At 34.0% G+C, this 23,373-nt stretch overlaps 1 protein-coding gene across 1 annotated transcript in view; it reads right to left on the bottom strand.

The window, feature by feature from the left end:
- The window catches only part of LOC114331037 (methionine aminopeptidase 1D, mitochondrial), a 147,946-nt gene that overhangs the window by 38,606 nt on the left and 85,967 nt on the right, over positions 1–23,373 (bottom strand). Inside the window, exon 4 of the mRNA XM_028280500.2 lies at positions 1,861–2,122. Coding sequence (XP_028136301.1) covers positions 1,861–2,122 — 262 coding nt within the window. The remainder of the gene's footprint in view (positions 1–1,860; positions 2,123–23,373) is intronic.

Raw genomic sequence — 23,373 nt, 5'->3', positions numbered from 1 at the left:
CTTTTTGGACATAGAAGGAGCGTTCAATAACATATCCTTAGAAACAATCTCAAGAGCATCGAAGAGAAAAGGGATCGATGAAATTTGTTGCAAGTGGATATAGACCACATGCTACAACAGAGACCCGTATATACGTCCATTCTAGGGGAGAGTATTATCGCCCAGGTCCGACGAGGGTGTCCGCAGGGAGGTGTTCTGTCCTCGCTAATATGGAACCTTGTCATGGACGATTTGCTTGAGTCCCTGGAATTGAACGGCCATGAAACCCTGGGCTATGCAGACGACTTGGTAGTCCTTGTTCAGGGAAAATTCCAAAACATAGTAAGGGAACGCATGCAGCAGGCCCTTAATATTGTCACCAAATGGACTGAGGAAGAAGGGCTGAGAGTCAGTCCTTCCAAAACATCCACAATTGCGTTCACCAGAAAAAGGAAGCTGGAGGACTTAGGGCCTCTGATCCTTAATGGTGAACAATTGGAGCTGTCTAAAGAGGTAAAGTATCTAGGGGTTATACTGGACCCAGAACTTACCTGGAACCGACAGCTTGAAAGAGTAATTAAAAGAGCGGAGGCGAAGGTAATAAACAAGATAAGCAGGATACAAAGACTTGCATGCTTGGGAATAACGGGAGCAATAAAAACAACACCGACGGCGGCACTGGAAACCCTGTTAGACCTACCCCCTCTTGATATATTTATCAAAGGGGAAGCGATGATGGGAGCATACAGGCTGCAAGGAAAACCAAGGGATAAATACGAGAACCTTGGGCATAATCAGATTTGGAACCAAGGTGGGGTAAGTATATCTGATACATACACTGACCACATGGTACCAAAATACACATTTAATAGGAACTTCGAAATAGAAATCAATGACCGAAGGGAGTGGAACAGCATCAGTAGCAAAATCAGGGGAACGATCTGGTATACGGACGGATCAAAAACCGATGAAGGCACTGGAGCCGGTATTTTTAGTGAAACAGAGAAACTAGGAACATACACAACTGTGTTTCAACAAAATAGAAAATAGACGGATCAATATACTCACAGACAGCCAAGCATCACTGAAGGCACTAATGAGCCCGAAAGTGACGTCAAGGCTGGTATGGAAATGCCGGCAAGAACTGGAAGAACTGGCCGAAAGAAATAGTGTAACTCTATTTTGGGTGCCAGGACACACCGGGATAGACGGTAATGAGAAAGCAGATGAGCTGGCAAGGAACGGTCCATCAACTTCATATTTTGGCCCAGAATCTGCTCTAGGAGTACCTAAAACAATAATTAGGGGACAAGTCAGGGAATGGATCAAAAACAAACACAAAGAATACTGGGGGAACGACCTGGTCAGCGACACGGGAGGCCCTTAATAAGGGAACCCTCAAAACGGAGAGCTGAGGAACTAATAAAATTACATAGGAGTCAGCTCCGCATAATTACAGGTCTTCTCACGGGTCACTGTGCCCTGAAAGGACACCTGAATAGAATTGGGCTGTACGAAGGGAACCTTAACTGCAGACTGTCAATAGGGGAACTGAAACAGATATCATGTACTGTACGAATGTGAGGCTTTGGATCACAAGAGGCAGGCTATTTATGGACAACCAAAATTAAGTCCAGCAGAATGTGCCACCCAACCCATGCTAGGGATGTACAATTTGGTACGTGGAACCGAGCTTGTGGATTGGGTGACATAAAAGGTAGAATGGTTGGCACAATAAGCCCATGAGGCTGCAGTGCCATCGGAGACATATGTCAGACGACCTCCAAAAAAAAAATACAAGGAACTAAGGATTTTAATTCAAGAATTGACTAAAGGCGATTTTTTTGTTGTTTCTGTTAATATTTTAAATAATATACATACTCATGTGATATATATCCGGGGGTCCATGAAAATAACTTCCTATGCCATGTCCAATAAATGATGGTATAATCTGGAATCCAAGTTTTTCGGCTTTTTCTTGAATACAGAATCCTATATCACGGAAATAAGTACCTGGTTTGCATATGCTAATGGCTTCATTTAAACAGACTTTTGTTGCTTCCACTAACTGTTTTCCTTCGTCATCAACATTACCAACTAAAAATGTCTTTGAACAGTCACCATGGTATCCATTGTAATACACCTTAAAAATATTAATATAGCCAAAATAATATATAGGGTGTTTCATTAAGAATGTCCAATCTCTGAGTTGGAGGTTCTCGACCTCAAAATATTAAGATTTACCCCAAATCACTTAAATAAAATGTTGTAACGGGTAGTTTTTAGATTTTCCAAAACTTTTTATGTAAATAATATCTAATAACTTCAATCGTAATGATAAAATCATTAGTTTTCGGGATTTTGAAATTAAAAATGATGCGGCACAATACATTCATCAAAATAACTGTGCCGTTTCATTTTTAACTTCAAATATCTCGAAAACTAATTACTTTATTGTTACCAATGGAGAGTATATTATTTACATAGAAAGTATTGAAGAATCGAAAAATTGTGCTAGAATATTAATCCCCCCAGTGGCATAGAATCTTGGAAGGGTCAACCATTCACTATCCCCTGTCGTACGCCTCTGATAGTAGCTAGAAAGGTTTCTCATAATTTAGTAGGGTGTGTAGTAGCCACACTTTCTGCCAAATATGTATGATAAGGATATGTCAAATAGATTTTAAGTACTGGGTAAAAAGAGTTTTTAAATAAAACCTGTAACTCAGTAAGGAGCCGCATTTTATTTAAGTGATTTGGCTTAAATCTTAATATTTTGAGGTCTAACTCAGAGATCGGACATTCTTAATGAAACACCCTGTATATGAGCAATATTTTTCATTTTCGACCACTTATGTGGGTAGAGTCCGCGAATTTTTACCAAATAGTAAATTATTGTACCTACTTTAAATAAGTACCATATAGCAATTTTTTTAGCCCTCTAGGTAACCTTGTACCTGAGATATGGCCCTCGAAAGGGTCAAAAATAGCCATTTTACGCTATATTTGAGGAGCTTTGAGCCCAGTGGACCGATTTTATCGCACAAGATCTCATTTTTCTTGTTATAATGTCAACTTTTTGATTAAATAATTTGAAAAATCGTAAAATATATGTTGTATTTTATAGGTTAACAAGAACGAATCTAATTGTCAAAATTTAACTAAACTAGGAAAAAATGTAGAAACCGGAAAATCAAAGGGTTTTTAAATAGGTACCTTTCAAACGAGCATTTGTAAATTAAAATTCTTCTAGTATATTCAAAAGTACAACTGTTTAAAAATAGCCAGTTATCGAAAATCGCACTTTTTGTTATTTGCAAACTGATAGTACTTTTGCCTGACACTATAAATTGCCTAAACATTTAGGTGAATGTACTTGAATGCCTTGAACTATTTTTTACCGCCTAAAAATTTAGCTTTTTGCTTCATAAGTAAGCCAATACACGTTGTCGTTAATAATTTCTCTCATATGTATTATTATTCTGAAATATTTAAATTCAACAAATTATTAAAATAGATAAGAAAACCTAAATTTCAACACCTAAACTCTAGAGCCAAAGTTATGGCAGTTTTAATTTTAACTAATATTGAAAATCGGTTATACCATTCAAAAGTTACCGAGCTCAGAAATTTGGCTCAGTTTCTATTTAAAAAGGGGAAATTGTTTGTGGGTGTGTGTTAGTTTGTTGACATTTGACCAACCATAAGCCAGGTACAGGATTGGGTAAAAGGGTTCAAGACTGGGTTCAAAGAGCAAAGTGCAGCTTTCAAACGGTTCCTAAGTGGTCAGCATCTGACATATACACGGCCCAGTATAGCACACAAACTAATCTTTGCAGATGTTGGTTTTTGACAATTACTCAAAATTTGCACCAACGATTGCGCCAATAACTGAGCGTTTGTAGTAGGACTCCATACGCGTCTAACGGTGTATACCTCAACTGAGAAAATCGAACATAATCGGAGTAGTTGTGAATGTTGAACAGAAAGCTGACTGTTGAAGTAACTTAAGTTCTCTTTTGTGTTGAAGTTTGTGGATGATGCCTGGAATAACCATTGTTTACTGCAATCTGTTTGATGATGTTTAATTCATTATTGAATTCTGTTGTAGATAAAGGAATAAAAAATAGAATTTAATCTGTGAATAAAACTGCGGAAGGCAGAGATCTTATGAAAAAGAGAATGGTTAGAAGATGAAGGATCACATGATCTGTCTGTGTGGGTTTACGGTAGATACCAAAGTTGAAGTGGTCATTTCGTCTGGTGATAGATAAGTCCAGGAAGTTAATGAAGTTAGAAGTTTCTAGTTCCATAGTAAAAGTGATTTTAGGATGGATATCATTAATTTTGTGAAGTAAACTGTGAGCTGAATCGGAGTTACCTGATATGAAGACTTAGTAGTCATCGATATAACGGAACCAGTGTAAAATCTCAGGATTTATGTAGATGACTGCTTCCATCCTAAAATAACACTTCCTGGACTTATCTATTACCAAACTAAATTACCACTTCAACTTTGGTATCTACCTAACGTGAACCCACGCGGACAGATCATGTAATCAATTAATCTTCGAACCATCCTCTTACTCATAAGCTAGGTACCCGCCTTCCGCAGTTTTATTCACAGATTAAATTGTATTCCTTTACCTACAACAGAATTCAATAATGAATTAAATATCATTAAACAGGTTTATGATCCAGACATCATTCGCAAACTACAACACAAAAGAGAACTTAGGTTACTTCAACAGTCAGCTTTCTCTTCAACATCCACAACTACTCCGATTTATGCTTCTATACCATTTCACAATTATAAATTAGAGAAAGAGTCAAACATACCATTACTACGAGTAATTCCTGTAATAACATCAAAATCTCGTTTAAAGTCAATAACACCCTCAATAGGAGTTTAACTAACACCAAAGATCCAATTAATTACGTGAATCGTAGTGGGGTATACAAACTCTTTTGTTCAGACTGCGATGCTACCTACATCGGTAGAACTTACAGATTCCTTTCCACCAGATCTTTAGAACCCAGTAAGAGAGATACCACTTCAGCTTTTTCACATCACTTAAAAGTTAATAGACATGAACTCAAGATTCCTGAATGTGTCCAATTGGTACGCAATATCCAACAAAAAACACACTCTCTTAGATTTATATGAGGATTTGGAAATTATCAAAGACTTGAAGAACAGTCCCAATTGTATCAATAGACAAACATCCCTGAACCGTAACTTTGTCCCCATTCACCGTGAGCTATTCTCTTAATTCTTATTACTTCATCAATTACCTTATTCTTTTATTCCAACTATCATACTTCATCCGTTGACTGATAAATATACTGGAAGATACGAAACTAAATGAGCATTTATGTAGGACACCAGTGGTTTTAGAAATAGATGGCGTTAGCAGCTTTCTACTTTCTAGGTACGAGATTGAATTTACATGAGACAACGATGAGACGTATTCAGGTAGCTTGGGTTATCGGAATTTGGGGTCAGTCGGGTCGAACGGATTATAATAAAAATTATTTATTTCTTTTGATGCATTTAAATTTGAGTTCTCATTCAACGATAACAATGGCAATCTTTAATATAATTATTCGAGTGTACCTATGTATTACTTTCTAAAAACTCGTTTTTAAATTAGCAAGAATAATTGTGGTTGTAATTTGTCTTTTAATTTGAATTCTTGAAACAAATCATTGAATATTCTAAAGTTTATTTAATAATTTTATATAATATATATAATAATATTATTTATTTAATAAAAAATTTATTTAACGAGAAAAATACTCACTGGGTGATTTTAGATATTGTAAATTTCTTATTTGCCTCATAATCTCGATACAAAATTAGGTAGTTATTTTCGTTAATTACAGTCTCTTCTGATGATTGTATATTTTGTTTGGAGATATTGCAACCGTATTTACTTAAATGAAATTGACTTACTAACCCGCTCGGCCACTTTAAACTCTTCGAGAGAAAAATGGTAAGGACTCCTAAATTGTTGCAATCGCGATTTCCTACAATTTCTTCCAAGTTTTTTCGTGCGGTCGATATTTTCCGAGTTAGGGGGAAAATAGTGACTAATATAAGTATAATTATTGAATTATTTATTATTAACTTTACTTCTTAAAGGCGCCGTGTATTTCTGCGTAGGCGTCCACCGTGCATTGTATTGTCAGGTGAGATATTAGATAGTCACGATTACATTATTCTATTAAGAGTAATTTCATTAATATCATTTGGCGAATATTACCCAGCCATGACATCTTTTTCTAGACCTCTCTTACCCTCTATGTTTCCTTCGAGTTCCAGTTGCCGACAAGTATATCGTTCTCCTCGCAATATGTCCCTAAGTATGTCCATGATATTTTAAGCATGCATTCGGTGCAGGCACCTCATTTCAAAGGCTTTAAGCTTGTTAGGAGCTGGCCTTTATTATCCATGCTTTCATTCCATACAAGAGAACAAGCAAAACGTAACACTTTAGCGTATTGTTTGTATCTCAGGTTGAAACCCAACTTTCAGTAAACAGTCATAAGAGTTTGGAAGTCGGCATCCCATTGTTTATGAGACATATTTTTCATTAAGTTGAGCCCGTTTGAACTGACAGTCGGAGTGAGTGGATATTGTCTTACCAAGATAGACGATTATCCAGTTTTATTCCCAAGAAGTTAATCAATTCTGAATAATTTATTGTAAACTCTTTAGGAACTACTTATTAACTTTTGCTCTCAGAACGAATTTCGAATAAACAATACGTTCTTCAGACACAAAGATCAACAAAAATATACATTCAAAAATACAAGAGCACACAGATCCGATATTGATTATATATTGAAAAACAGAAACATCCATCATTCTCAAGTACTAGGCATAAGATGTTTAAGTGCAGCTAATATCGGAAGTGATCACAACCTAGTACTTGGAAAAATCAGAATACATCTACAAAAAAAAAACAGCAAAAAAGACCCTATTAAATGTGAGACAAGAATAAAGGTAGAACAGCTACAAGACTTGTCAACACGAGATCTATACCAGAAAGTTGGAGGAAGATTGGAGATAATATCAAAATGGCAGCAACGGACGCACTTGGAGAACGTACGATAAGTAAACATATACGAAAGAAAAGGAGAACACCATGGATCTGTGAAGAAATAAAAATAAAATGCCAAGAAAAAAAGAAAATCTAGCTAGAATACAAATTCAAAAGAACGAGACAAACATATGAAGAATATAAAAGAGTTTGAAATGAGTTAAACTCAATAGTAAGAAGGAAGAAAACAGAACATTGGTAAGCATTTTCAAAAGAGATGGAGCACGACTTATACGGGATGCAAAACGAAATGTGGAAAATGATAAGAGGTCAAACAGCAGAGATGAAGGAATTGATAGAAGTAAAACATATTGATACAAATACATGGACAACTTACCTAGAAAACCTGTATCAAACAGCTAATCATGAAGAACTGGAAAACCAAGATTAGAATCGGATGAACAAACAGAAATTAAAGAGGAAGATATAACAAACGCCTCAAAACAGATGAAAAATCGAAAAGCACCAGGGAAAGATTGAATAGCTAATGAACTTTTAAAATACGGAGGAGAGAGACTTCACAAAGAACTGAATATCCTGATAAGTAAAATAATAAATACAGGAAGAATTCCAGAAGAATGGAGTACCACTCAGATGATAGCGTTATTTAAGAAAAGTGATAGGGCAGACCCCAGTAGAGCACTATACTGAAACTCACAACAAAAATACTGATGAAGAAAATAATGGCGTGCATAAATATATCGGTTTAACAACAAGGATTTAGAAGTGGAAGATCATAACGATGCAGTTTTTGTGATAAGACAAATAGCGGAAAAATCATTAGAATATAACAAGCGAGGGTTTTTCTGTTTTATATACCTAGAGAAAGCGTTTAATAGAATACAATTAAAAGATGTGATACACCTACTATATGAAAAAAATTTACCACTGGATATTATAAAACTGATAGAAAACATTTAAGTACGAAATAAAATGGGTATGATAGTCAATGGAATAATAACAGAACCCATATAGAAGCAAACACAGGAATCAAGTAAGGAGATTCACTAAGCCCTCTACTGTTTAACATAACGCTGGATGCAATAATAGAACAAGTGAAGAAAAAAAGAGGGTAAAAAATAGGCGATAAAGAGATAAAAATACTCTGTTAAGCTGATGACACCGTGTTAGTAGCAGAGTGCGAAGACGACCTACAAAGATTACTGCACGAATTCAACATTAACGCAAAAGAAATGAATATGAAAATATCAGCCCAAAAAACAAAAAGCATAGTAATATCCAAAGAACCAATAAGATGCAAATTGGACTTAGACAATAAAAGTAAATACCTGGGAATTAATCTATCAGCCGACAATAATATCGAAGAAGAGGTTAAAGACTAATAATTAAAGCCAGTAGAACGGCCGGATGCCTAAACGACACAATTTGGAAAAACAAACATCTTACACCTACTGTATGACAAAAATTTACCACTGGATATTATAAAACTGATAAAAAACATTTATGTACGAAATAAAATAGAAATGAAAGTCAATGGAATAATAACAGAACCCATATAGAAGCAAACACAGGAATCAAGCAAGGAGATTCACTAAGCCCTCTACTGTTTAACATAATGCTGGATGCAATGATAAAACAAGTGAAGAAAAAAAGAGGGTAAAAAATGGGCGATAAAGAGATAAAAATACTCTGTTACGCTGATGACACCGTGTTAGTAGCAGAGTGCGAAGACGACCTACAAAGATTACTGCACGAATTCAACATTAACGCAAAAGAAATGAATATGAAAATATCAGCCCAAAAAACAAAAAGCTTAGTAATATCCAAAGAACCAATAAGATGCCAATTGGACTTAGACAATAAAAGTAAATACCTGGGAATTAATCTATCAGCCGACAATAATATCGAAGAAGAGGTTAAAGACTAATAATAATTAAAGCCAGTAGAACGGCCGGATGCCTAAACGACACAATTTGGAAAAACAAATACCTTAGAGTGGAAACAAAGGACCGAATATATAAGTCATTTGACTGAAGTTATTAGACCAGTTATGACTTACACTGCCGAAACAAGACCAGATGCAAGCAAAATACAAAGACGTCTGGAGACCAACGAAATTGAAGATCTTAAGAAGGATTGCTGGAAAAGGACTACGGGATAGGGTAAGAAGTCAGGAAATCAGATGCATATGTGGGGTAGACAATATAAATACCTGGGTAAAGAATAGAAAAGAAGAGTGGAATGAACACATGAGCAGGATGTCTGAATCAAAGATAGTAAGAATAGCCAGGGACAAGTCACCGTTAGGCAGAAGAAGTATAGGACGCCCAAGGAAAAGATGGAATGACAACTTAGGGGCAGAATGAAAGGCACCATTGAAGAAAAACAGGCAGTACTACCTATATAAAAAAAGAAGAAGAAGAAATTCTTTAGGTAGATTTTTGGTAGTATAATGTGCTTCTTTCGAGTTTTACTGAAGATTATTGTTTTCGTTTTAGTGGGAGAAAATTCTAGGCCAGTAGTGTTCGACCAGTTCTCTAATTTCTAAATGACTAGTGGGTTAAGTGATTTAGCGATGTCATTGATGGCAATAAGGAAAAGTGCAACGAGTAGACCATTGAGGAATGTCGTTTAATTGGATATTTGAGTCTAAAAGAACGTTATCTATTCGAATAAGTTTCATTATATAGGAAATTACTAATAAATTTTATATTTCCTGGAATTGACCAACTTAATAGAATTCTTACATCTAATCCCCAAATGGCACGCATTATAAAATATAATAAAAGATAGCCATAAGCCAAACATACTTGATCACATCCAAATGACCCATGAATTACAGATTCAATATCCACTAGGTTGTCTAATGTAGATGTGGACTTTCTAAATCCACTTTGTATAAGGCTAGGTAGCTATAATAACAATAAGTCTAATACTATCTAGTATCTATCAAGTGGATAAACTGATTAAATTGTAGCAAGTTTTGTTCTATTGAGTTTTTTCACTAAGCTAATACTTTTCGAGTTATTTGCGAGTGAATATGTTCGTTTTTTAACAAAAAAAAAACACGTTTTTAGACGGTTTTACGCAAATAACACAATAAGTAAGTATTTTATCGAAAAAAGTATTCAATAAAAATATAGTTTATAAAAAATTTAAAAAAATGTCTGTATCAAGTCTTTATACTCAGTAGAAGCAGAGTTGTAGCTAATGAAAAGTAAGTTCTTATTCGTCAAATTCCAAATCGAATATTTCAACGTGAAATAACCAAAAAATGAAGCACATTTCTGGGAAAACTCATCGCAACTTTTTTAAAGTGTTTAAAAAAGCTTTGTTTTTGTTTTTAAAAAAGTTTCTAGCATTAAAGTAAGCACGTTACGCTGAAAATAAAGTTGGTCCTTTTTTGTAAAAGATAGTTTTAAAAAAGCGTGAAAAAGCATTTTTTTACAAAAAAAAAAGGGATCAACTTTATTTTATGCGCAACTTGTTTACTTCTGATACTAGAAACTCAAAAAAAATAAAGCTGTTTTTAAACTTTTTAAAAAATTTATGATGAGTTTTCCCCGAAAAGTTCTTAATTTTTTGGTTATTTCATGTAGAATTATTCAATTTTAAATTTGACAAATAATAAGAACCTACTTTTCATTAGCTACAACTCTGCTTTTACTGGGTCTACGACTTCATATGTCATATTTATATAAAACATATTTTTCCCTTTTTGATAAGCTGTATTTTTGCTATGAATGTATTTTTTTTTGGTGAAGTACTTCCTTTTTAAGTTATTTGCGAAAATCCGTCTAAAAACGTACTATTTTTCCAACTAGTTTCCGTACTAGTTCCAACAAATTTAAGCTAGGCGCGCCACTATACGGGCAGGTTTTAAAGACAACAAAATAATGCATAGGCTTTCGTATCTTTCCGTATTTATCAATCAACGCTTCATCTGTCCTCGTCTTTAAGCTTTTAACTTATTCTTCAATTATTTCTTTCTTCACTTTCCCACTTTTTCCTGCATACATTAATCAATATTAACTACACAAATCCCTATTAATCTCAACCTATCTAACTCACCCAATCATTTTTTCGCATTATCTTTCATTCCTTATTTCGCTCACATCTTTCACATCCCCTACTTCATTCCTTTCTTCCTTACTCCTCAATACAGTTTGTCTACTTGACTTTTCATTACGGGCCTTTTACACTCTCATCTTGTCTTTGATCTTTTCCAAAAATAATTTTTTTATATTTCATCCCATCATGTAATCCTTCAATTTAAATTTGCACAGTTAAACTCAGACAATTTAAAAAAAAAGACTAAGTTTTCAATCTAATAGCACATAAAACAACACCAAAAAATGTTACTCTACATCCTACCAGACTGAAAACAATGGGAACCTTCTCTGGTAACACTTCCGAGGCTTCTACAATTTGCAAGCCATAACGGATGCTGAGACTAAGGAAGATGAGGGAATTTTACAATTTATAATTCACGTCCCATCTGCTCAGCGCGGTAAAGTTCCAACGAGAATGGTCCCCTTCGTACTCCAATCAGAGTAAACATGTAAATCAAAAATGAATAACCATTGTTAATATCGTTGCAACACGAAACTACAGCCGCATCATTATTCCAATTCAATCATAGAGTGCAGCAAGCACCACTACAGGTTTCGAAACTTATTAGCCTCTCATCAGTAGGCACATATCTCTGACCCAGCTAGGACAAACTCCGGCGTGCAGTCACGGATTGCAACGAACGAAATGGCAGGGATGCCCTAGCGGCAACGAAGGGAACCAGTCTCGTTGGAACTTTACCGCGCTGAGCAGATGGGACGTGAATTATAAATTGTAAAATTCCCTCATCTTCCTTAGTCTCAGCATCCGTTATGGCTTGCAAATTTTAGAAGCCTCTGAGGTGTTACCAGAGAAGGTTCCCATTGTCTTCAGTCTGGTAGGATGTAGAGTAACATTTTTTGGTGTTGTTTTATGTGCTGTTAGATTGAAAACTTATGTCTTTTGCTAGCAGTTCTCGCTAGGGCATCCCTGCCATTTCGTTCGTTGCAATCTGTGACTGCACGCCGGGGTTTGTCCTAGTTGGGTCAGAGAGAGCAGCATATGTGCCTCCTGATAAGAGACTAATAAGTTTCGAAACCGGTAGAGGTGCTTGCTGCACTCTCTGATTGAACTGGAATAATGATGCGGCTATTTAATGGAAAATGGTTATTCATTTTTGATCAGACAATTTAATTCAGTAAACTTATATTAATATTTCCTTCTCAATTTTATTTTTATAATTTATTTATTTTACTTGCTATACTATTATTTTAGTTTATTTTTGTGTATCAAGGATACACTTCAGGAATCTTTAAGTTTATTCTACACCCCTACCACATTGTCAAAAATATTTTTTTTCTCATAATTCTGAATAATTTCCCATTCACTGTAATTATTTCAATCCGTTACAATTCTCTTCTATGTCATTGACTATATCTTTATCAACTTATTTCCTATTAACAGTTTATTCATCAATTTCATTCTCTGTTTAATGACATAATACATATCATTTCATAATTCCACAGGGTGTTTCATTGGGAAGCGGAAATACTTGAATGGTGAATATAGGTTATTGAGGCGGTTCTAGATATACTACATTTATTGCCTCACCGATTTTTATATTTAACCGAGTTACACCCTAATAGCACACGACGTCCTATGGACGTCCAAAATAGGTCCATTTTTGGTCCTAACGTCCATGTACTAAAAACGGACGTCCTTCGGACGTCCGACGTTGGACGTCCTTCGGTGGACTAAATATGTACGTCCTTCGGACGTCCGACGTTGGACGTCCTTCGGGTGGAATAAATATGAACGTCCTTTGGACGTCCGTACTGGACGAAATACGGACGTTTTCTTATCGTCTATATTGGACATATATGAATTACGGGATCAAATAGCAAAATAATTCAATAAAATATAATTAATTATGTTAATAAAATGGTTTAAATCGAAAAGATAATCATATTTAATTCAAAATTGTACAGTTTAATATCCAAAACATGTTTTAGTTTTTTTGTAAAGTGTGAAAATCTTATTTGTAAATTATTTGTTACAATGTTTTATTATTCTAGTTACCAAGATAACATAAGTTTGCTAATTATGTAATTCTAATAAGCAAAAATATAATTTTTATCAATGTATCCGTACTACAGATGAATCTTGACAGCATCTTTTTGAAGTTGAAAATACGTGCCCAAAATAGGTCCAGTTTTAGTCCTAATGTCTATGGACTATAAATGGATGTCCTTCGGACGTTGGACGTCCTTCGGTGGACTAAATATGTACGTCCTTCGGGTGGAATAAATATGAACGTCCTTTGGACGTCCGTACTGGACGAAATACGGACGTTTTCTGGACGTCTGAAAATCGCCCCCACTACCTGGTTTCTTTGTTCAAAAAACTAAAACGATAGGCGATAGATTTTCGATTCACCGATTCAGTTCGAAATTCGAGAGCTGATCTCTCAGTCGTTGTCGTCGTTAGGGCTCCCGCCTAGTGTTTTCTTCATCAACCACTTATTTTCATAATTTAAGAAATTATATTATATTTATACGAATTGTATAATATCATAAATATACTACATATTATTATATAAAGAAATGAAGACGCTGTTTCACAGCATAACACAGCGTCCGGCCGCCTCATCGGGCCATTTAGAGCATCAATGCATAGGTCCATCCAATGGATTATAATGTGCCCCTACGACATAGGCGCATAACATTTTAATCAACTACGCTGAGGATTCCTGTTCCTGGAGTTTTTCTGAAGTCCCGAAGCAGTCCATGTTCCTGATTCTTCGACTGGATGAGGAGTTTTGGAAATAATCAACCCCATACAGCTCATAGAGTTTCCCGGGGTAGCCAGTCACTTTCTTTCTGGTAACTGAACGCCGAATAAGAAGCATTCAGACTCTGCTACTACCGTCTGGACATAGCCTATGGTAATCATTTTAAACAGTGAGATTTTTAATTTATGTGTTGTGTTGTCGAAATTCAATAAACAAAAAATTTCTTTACAATTTTATCATATAGGTACATATTTGCATTTTAGCACATTTTTCGACAATTGGATACTTTTTTATACCTCATGTATATTTTCTATCCAATTTTATATATATATATATATATATTTTTTGATAATTTACGATCTTCTACGCAGTTTCGTTGAATTTTTAATTTAGTTCGATATTATTATACATCTCACAATATATTTTTCCTATTTTTTGACTAAAATCTTTTTACCTGAAAGCGATGTTGTTGTCTTCAAGTGCAAAGATTTCTCCGTATTTCTCTATCGTTCATACAATACAATACCCATCGGTATTAACTGTTATTTATGTAGGTATATAAATTTGCGAGAGGGTCGTCTTATTTCTGTACTTAACTCGGAGGTATAATAAATTAGGTACCATTGTTTAAACAATACTATTTTAAACAATGTAGGTACATTATGTCGACATGGTGTTGTTTTTGAATACGTTTAATCCAATCATTTTCTTAGTTGCATTATTCAAATTTTTTATATATTTATTATCATTGAAATATGGACATATTGTCTTTCAAACAATTGAAATATATCAGATTTTTATAGCATTCAAACTACTCTATTGCACAGTTACTCGAAATATTCGAATTTTTACATAGTGTTCAGTAAATCACTGTTCATTTGGTCATTAGATATAAATACAGGGCGCTTACTTCAGATCACAGTATAAAGAGGGACAGTAGAACCACTCTCCGAAAAATTGGAAGTAAAATCTGTAGTCGCGCATGGCGACCGCGCAATGTTGGCAGTCGCTTTTGCCCCACTCTCGCATTGCTATTCGCATAGAACCGTACGGCTTTTAACAGGGAAAACCCGCATCCACCACTAGTGAATTACCAATTGCCTACTGCCGGTATTACTTCCTGAGATCAAAGCGCCGACAGAAGAGTGATTTTACTGTGGAACCTCTATATACTGTGCTTCAGATGATTTGTTACAGTAGCAATATCAATAGCTTTAGGTACTATTTGAAGCATTAAATGCAAAACGTTACATTGTTTAAATAAATGTGTACTTTATTGTATTAATTTATTATTTTATTTTTATTTATAATTTTATATAGATAGTAATAGGTAATAATTGTACATTATGTATTTCTTTAATGCTGCATTCATGTATAATTTTGAAAGTTTGTTTGTCCAGTTTGTTATTAATAAATAAATATCAATAAATTAATATATTATAATGTAATTTGTAATAAAAGTTCCTTTAACATGTTTAGTTTCCAAAATAAAAATACATTCTTCATTGAAGTCCACCGAGGGTATTTTTTGGACGTTCGGCAGCACGACATTGGACCAAACTGGGACGTCCTATGAAGGTCTAATTGACGTCCACCGAACGTCGACTCGGATGTTAGGTGGACGTTAGGTGGACGTTTGGCAACGTGGCATTTGGACTAAACTAGGATGTCCTATGAAGGTCCAGTTTACGTCCCCTAGGACGTCCGATTAAGGTCCAATTTACGTCCGATTAAGGTCCAATTTACGTCCCCTCGGACCTTAGATGGACGTCCAACGGACCTTAGATGGACGTCCAACGGACGTTCGGTAACGCGACATTTGGACCAAAATAGGACGTATAAAGGACGTTCCTCGGACGAAAACGGACGTCCTTAAAGTCCGTGAAGGATGTCCTATGGACGTCCTTGTGCTATTAGGGCAGGGTTTTTATCGATTTTGTCGATTTCTTCCTGGATCCATAACTTTAGAACCACCTTGTATGTTTTTTTTTTATATTTAGTACATACATGCCTTATTTAGAATCCAAACCACCCAACTACTAATCACAAAAAAAATCCAGGTCCGGTCTAAAAAGATATAAATTCATAGTAAACTTGAAACAACACCCAGTATATATGGAAATTTCAAAATACGATTGCATATTTAAAAAAAAAAAAGAAAAAATTAAGTTTAATGGTTAGCTTCAAGTTTTTGGTCTGAAAATTTAATGACTTTATTTTGAAATTATATTGAAATTTTTAAGAACTCCTAGATTAAAAAGCAGTTATTATAAACTTTTAATAACAAGGTATTAAAGTTACTGAACAAATACTCATTTTAATAATAATCAGCACTTATTTACTAAATTGGAACAACCCATTTAGTAATCACACGAAAAGTCCAGGTCCGGGTTAACAAAAAAACATAAAGTAATTGTGACCTTGAAAGAATACCCTGTATATTGAAATTTTCAAAATCCGTTTGCAAATTTGAAATGAGCACAAAAACTGAGTTTATAGGGCTTTTCATTCACAGTCATTTGTTTCGAGCTTCTGTCCTATGTCGTATAATCTGTGTAAATTAATATTGTACACAGATTATACAACATATGACAGAAGCTCGAAACAAATGACAATCGATGAAAAGCCCTATCGGTTAGCTTTAACTTTTTTTGCGCAAAAAATTTAATTAGGTACTCTAATTTTGAAATTAAATATATTGAAATTTTTAAGAACTCTGAAATTAAAAAAGCCTGTTTTTAAAGCACTTTTAATAATAAATTATTAAAGTTAATGAATAATCATTTTAAAAATAATCAATAATTACGACCCACTGGGTTACATTGGAACGACCCACTTTTAATCACATCCTGTATGTTGAAATTTTCAAAAACCGTTTGGACATGAAAAGAGCACAAAAATAAGTTTAATGGTTTGCTTCCATTTTTTGCGCAGATAATTTAATGACATTACTTTTGAACCTGTATCGAAATTTTTGTTAGAGTTCTCAGAATTCTTAAAACTTTTCGAGACTTGAGAATCATATGGCCTCCGTGCGTGACCATGGTGGGGATATATGAAACTTTGCCAGCGCCTGTGGCGGCTAAATATGACAACTTTGGCGAATAATGATTGAATAATAATTTTTTTCAATAGATATTTCGCTTATCTTATTATTGCGGTTTTGATTTTTATTATTTATTTTTATATTTTCATACTGACTTTCTTTCCTTCCCCGATCTGGTGGAATATTCCTATCGCCACATATTTCCATTTGTGTTACACACACACCACAAAAGTAATAGTTCAATAGATAGCTAATGTTAAAATCTGATAATAATAATTTACTCTGCCTAACTGCTTTCGATGTACACTTAATTCATGTTAACACCGACAACTAAACTATAACGAAAAAAGAAGAAAAACCCTTAAAATTGATATTTTCTTTAGAGGACTTCCAAATTAATATCCGTGTTTAATTTGACGTTTATTTGATATACGAACTTGTTTGTATAATAAATTTTATCAAAAATGGTAAATAAAAATATTATATTAACGCCAAATATGTCATATGAGTATTATATATTTAACGTCAAATTGTGTTCGCCAAAAATTTCAGGCGACTATGCTAGGTGTCGCGTCAGTCATGCACGGAGCGCATATGCATAAATTATATTATAACCAAACCGCCAACTAGACCGGGCCCTGGAAGTATTTGAGTATGCAAAACCTGAGGACCGGCAACTATGTTCGGATTCTTTTACCTGAGACCTTGAACAATGAAAAACTGAATCTTGGTCGAAGGTGCGATGGTGCCTTGTTACCCCCTCCCCCCTCTATTTTAAAGGCAGATCAAAAGTGATTTTTCGCAAAACAAAACTTTTTTTGTATTTTTTGGGTCATTCTAAGCAAAAAATGTTCTTAAAATTTTTTTCGTAAAATGCATAGTTTTAGAGACAAATGCGGTTAAACTTAAAAAAAAATCGAAAAATGGCAATTTTTGAACCCGAATAACTGTTGATTAAAAAATAAAATAGCAATTCTGCTTACAGCATTTGAAAGTTCAAGTCAAATAATAATTTATACCCTGTTGGATTATTTGCATTCCTAAAAAATAATTTTTTTATTGCTAAACAAAGCTATCAACAAACAGTATTTGAGCGTTTTGTCGCATGTCCCCACCGCGCCAAGGATTAAAACTGAACGGAACCGACTAGGTAGGACTTCCTTGGCGCGGTGCGGACATGTGACAAAACGCTCAAATACTGTTTGTTTATAGCTTTGTTTAACAATAAAATAATTAATTTTTAGGAATGCAAATAATCCAACAGAGTATAATTTGACTTGAACTTTCAAATGTTGCAAGCAGAATTGCTATTTTATTTTTTTATCAACAGTTATTCGGGTTCAAAAACTGCAATTTTTCGATTTTTTTTAAGTTTAACCGCGTTTATCTCGAAAACTATGCATTTTACGAAAAAACTTTTAAGAACATTTTTTGCTTAGAATGACCCAAAAAATACAAAAGAGTTTTGTATTGCGAAAAATCACTTTTGATCTGCCGTTAAAATAGGGGGGGGGGAGGGGGTAACAAGGCACTATCGCACCTTCGGCCAAGATTCAGTTTTTCATTGTTCAAGGTCTCAGGTAAAAGAATCCGAACATAGTTGCCGGTCCTCAGGTTTTGCATACTCAAATGCTTCCACGGCCTGCACTAAACATTAAAGTGGACGACGACGTTAACAGAGGCAGACTCCATAGATAGAGGAGTGAGACAAGGATGCATTCTGTCCCCGGTATTATTTAATATATACTCTGAACATATCCTCGAGCAAGCGCTGGGAGAAGTACAGAAAGGCGTATTAGTCAACGAAGTGCGTCTAAATAACATTGGATATGCCAACGACACATTAGTTTTTGCAGGTGCATAGATGGTTTGCAAAGAATAATGTCGCGCATATCAGATATAAGTAGGGAACATGAACTTGATCTCAACTCGAAAAAAACAAAATACATGGTAGTCAGTAAGCGCGAAATATTAAATACACGACTTTTGGTTAACCAACAAGCAATTGACAGGGTGGACTAAATGCGGACACATACATAGGTACCAACATAAACAGGCAATGGGACCACTCTTGTGAAATAAAACAACGCATAGGAAAAGAGAGATCAGCGTTCACAATGATGAAATCTCTTAAGAAGTCACGATTTAACACTTGGTACCAAAATCTTTATCATCAGATGCTATGTATTTTCTACGTTATTATACGGAGTACAGGCCTGGACACTGTCCGAAGCTTCTTTAGGAAAACTCGAGATATGGTGTTACAGACGCATTTTAAGAATTTCGTGGGTGTATCGTGTGACTAATGTTAAGGTCCTACGTAGAATGGACAAGGAATGCGAAATAATTAACACCATCAAAGAGCGGAAACTAAAATATCTTGGCCATGTTATGAGGAATGAACAGAGATACGGCTTGTTGCAACTCATCCTTGAGAGCAAGTATTTGGAAAGAGAGCACTAGGGAGAAGAAGAATATCTTGGCTTCAAAACCAGAGAAAGTTGTTTAATACATCAACAACCGGACTATTTCTAATAACAATAAGCAAAGTTAGGATAGCCATGCTGATCGCCAACATCCGGAACGGATAGGCACCGTAAGAAGAAGAAGAAATTGCATTTAAAATCTAACCACTGTTTGGTTCTGGGACTATTGCAAGATTGTAATCATAACCACATAAGAGTAAGTAGGTAATCATAACCACATTTTTTTATTAACAGTCAAAATTTCAACCACGTTTTTTCAATTTCATTAGTGGGATTACTCGATTACTTATTCTATTTTAGGTTCACTGAGCAGTTATAGTTCATTTTGAACATTTCAATATTTATCTACCCCATTTGGATTTTTTATGATTTTAATTTTCGATTAAAACTATACTAAGAATTATATAATTATATAATATATAATTAAAACTAAGAAGTTTTTTACTTCGATGTTAAGAGTTATTTAACTACATGGTATATAGGCTAAAACTACCGGGAACTCAGGGTTGGCTGGTTTAAACCAACATGCTTGAAACATTGGTTTAAACCAACTGGTTTTTTTAAGAAAAAAACCAAACTGGTTAAAACCAACTGGCTTTTTAAAGAAAAAACCAAACTGGTGTTTTTATTTAAAGTCTTTAATACATCTGCCGCAAATGAAGAAATTGAAGATAAATAAATTCTATTTTTGTATTTTCGAACGTATGTATTTTTTATTTGAATATTATTACGTTTGAAGATGTTTTTTTGTTAGGTATATTCATTTTTTGTGTATGTAAATAAAAATAAAATTTGTCTTAATCATTTTTGCATTGTTTATTACTATTATGCTATAAAATAATTTATTCATTTTTAAAGTATTTAGACTTATAATACTTTATCTCAAATAAACCTGATTTAAACTAAATAAACCTGGTTTAAACCAAAAAACCTGGTTTTTTGAAAAAAACCTTGGTTTTTGCCAACCCTGCCGGGAACTATCCCGTTTAAAATTTAATTCCATTTTCAGTTAAAATTTCCCCATATTTATTTTTTTAAACATTGGTTGAAGGTGTCTTCGTATAAACAAAATTGCAATAGTTTTTTTTTCGTGAAGCTCTAACTATATACCTAGCACTTGTAAAATTTTGCAAACAACATTTTAGAGTTTTGAAATTTTCGTCTGAAGTGATTTATGAGCAACTTTATCTTATACGGTCATACTGTCTTTTGGAAATACATGAATTTTCGTTACCAGTAAAATGTCAATTGTTCAGAAGAAGTTCAAATCTGTTTCTTGAGATGACTTGTTTTATTTCATTCAAGTTGTTACAATTAATGTAACATGTTTAATTTATCTTCAAAATTTAATAAAATTATGCAGTGAATCAAAATTTTTAGGGCTAATTTATCATATGAATTAATTTTAATTTGTGGTTTCTAGTATTTCTCGGTTACTTGCTTTATCCAGGATAAACAAGGAAAATAAATATAATCAACACAAAACATAAACTTTCAAACACCATTTATTTATTATATCATAAAACATATAAAAAATCAAATTACCTTTATCATGTGAAAAATTTCTTATCTAATCACAAAAAAAAAACCTTTCATTTTATTATCTCCTTTGTGAATCAAATTAATTTAAATGAATCTGAAAATTGCTCTATTATATCTAAAAAAAAAAAAACAAATTTTAATTATGTACAAACTTTCTGATTTTAATTTTATTTTCAAATTACTTGATAGGTGAATTCTACTTCTTAAATCAATTACTTTATAGTTCTATGAATTTATGGATAAATAATAAGTGCGTTCGCGTATACCTGTCGGCGACTAGTCGTTGACAACTCAATACCTCACCTAATATAAATAATACCTTTAATATTAATTCAAAGTAAATATACCTTGTATATTTATCTATTAACGGTATTATTTATATTAGGTGAGGTTATGAGTTGTTAACGACTAGTCGCCGACAGGTATCCGCGAATGCACTTAATTAATGTTCCAATAATAGTAAATTGATGTGGCTTTCAGTGAACAAATACGGTATGTGATACAAATCTTATATCACAAATAATTTGATAACCTCTCTAGGACATTCTCCGACGGACACCTATCAATTCTCATTGACTGTGATATCCCCAAACTGTCACAAGTTCTCCAAACAAACGTGTTTTTCTGATTCTGCAAACTCTATTTCTCCTTCCAACTGTTTCAAAACAGCACTCGTTCGGATTCTCTCCACAAATCAAATCTCCGACTCGTTTCAAAATAACAATAGCAATCTTTAGTTTCCAGAGATTTTTCTCCTAGACTGGGTACCTCGTGCCAATTTTATATAATACTAATTTTTTTACTTACAGAAAATATAATCTCTTCGGACACAAGGAGTTTGGAATTCTCGACTTAGTCCCTTTTCGCTTTCCATGATTCTGCTATCACCAACTTAACACAACTTGCACTAATCTTGTAACACACTTCTTTCAACTGGACTGCTTGTTCTCGATGGTAACAACATAATGATGAAAATTTTCTCATACAATTTTAACATCGACTCTCTATTCTCCTTCCATCGTTTCCCATAGCCAATCACACGCATTCATTCTCACCATACTATTTGCTAGCCATCTCTACTTTATTTTCTTAAGTAACAGTACTGCCTCCGAGGAAAACAATACAAAAGGCATTGTCTATTTGTAAATCATCCTCTGTTCGTTATTTTAAATAATGCATTAAAAGTTTCCCCACACCACAGTATATAGAGGTTCCCTCTTTATACTGTGCCCACACTAACCGTTATTAATTGTTCTTAGAAACTAATTCACTATAAAAGTTCACTATTCTGCGAAAACAATTCTTAATGCTAAATTGTTTTATTTACAAATTTACCATATACAGGGTCTTGAAAATTTATGATACCGTGGTCTTTTAGATCAAAATTATTCTAACTTAATGTTGAAAGATAACAATATTTTAAAATAACTAACAAGTAAACAACAGATGACGTAGCTAACCTATTATTACATAGATGTGTTTTATTAAAAGATGAAAGCTGCGTTAAACTACCTTTTAAACAATTTATAAACGTTTTTATTTTGTAAACAGTTCTTCAAAACTTAAATTATCCAACCTTGCCTTACTGGTAGAATTCGTTTGCTCTTTCATACGGGTTGAATGAGTTGTGAGTGTTGAAGGAAGTGATGTAAGGCTCTTGATATTTTCATCGCTTCCACTATTGGTTATACATAGAGCATCTAACTTTTCCTTACACGTTGCGTTTTTAGTCAAACTAGATGGATCGGTGTGTCTACTTTGATGGCGTTTAATATTTGGGAAATCTACCAATAAAAATAGAAGTTTAAGAAACCTGATCATCGTAAATAATAAAAGATAAAAAATTAAATTTACAATACATTTTCTTTAAATAACACACTGTGCTATTCGCTTTTCAAAGCAATCTAACCTATCCGTATACTGATCTGCAAATCTAGCAGACCTAGATAGATCAGAATTATATCCATAGTTTGTTCGATGGTGGGTAATTTGGAAAGGTTTGATAAGTCTGATTTTGGCTAGAAGGGACATAGAGGTTAATTCTTTCTAACAGTTGTGGACTGAAACTATGGGAGTGCAATAGATTATACAGCATAGTTAGATCCATAGATAAGAGGGTGTGGTTAGATCCTTGTGCATGCGTCTGACCTGAAGTAGAGTAACTGATTTCGTTAGCAGTATCATGATTCTTAAATGAAATAAATCTTTGGAATTTATGTTGAACCCCCTTCAATAGCCTGAATATGAGCATTATACTGGAAGGACCAGACATATGAGCAGTAATCCAAGTGAGGCCTCATTGGGGAACAGTATAATAATTTAATAGAAGGGATATTAATAAAATATTCAAATTATTCAAAAGCCCAGCATTTGAAATGACTTTGAAAATAGTCATCGATATGTGGGGTATGA

Source organism: Diabrotica virgifera, chromosome 7, assembly GCF_917563875.1.
Source record: "Diabrotica virgifera virgifera chromosome 7, PGI_DIABVI_V3a".
Taxonomy (NCBI): domain Eukaryota; kingdom Metazoa; phylum Arthropoda; class Insecta; order Coleoptera; family Chrysomelidae; genus Diabrotica; species Diabrotica virgifera.
This window is presented reverse-complemented; position numbering and strand designations above follow the sequence as displayed.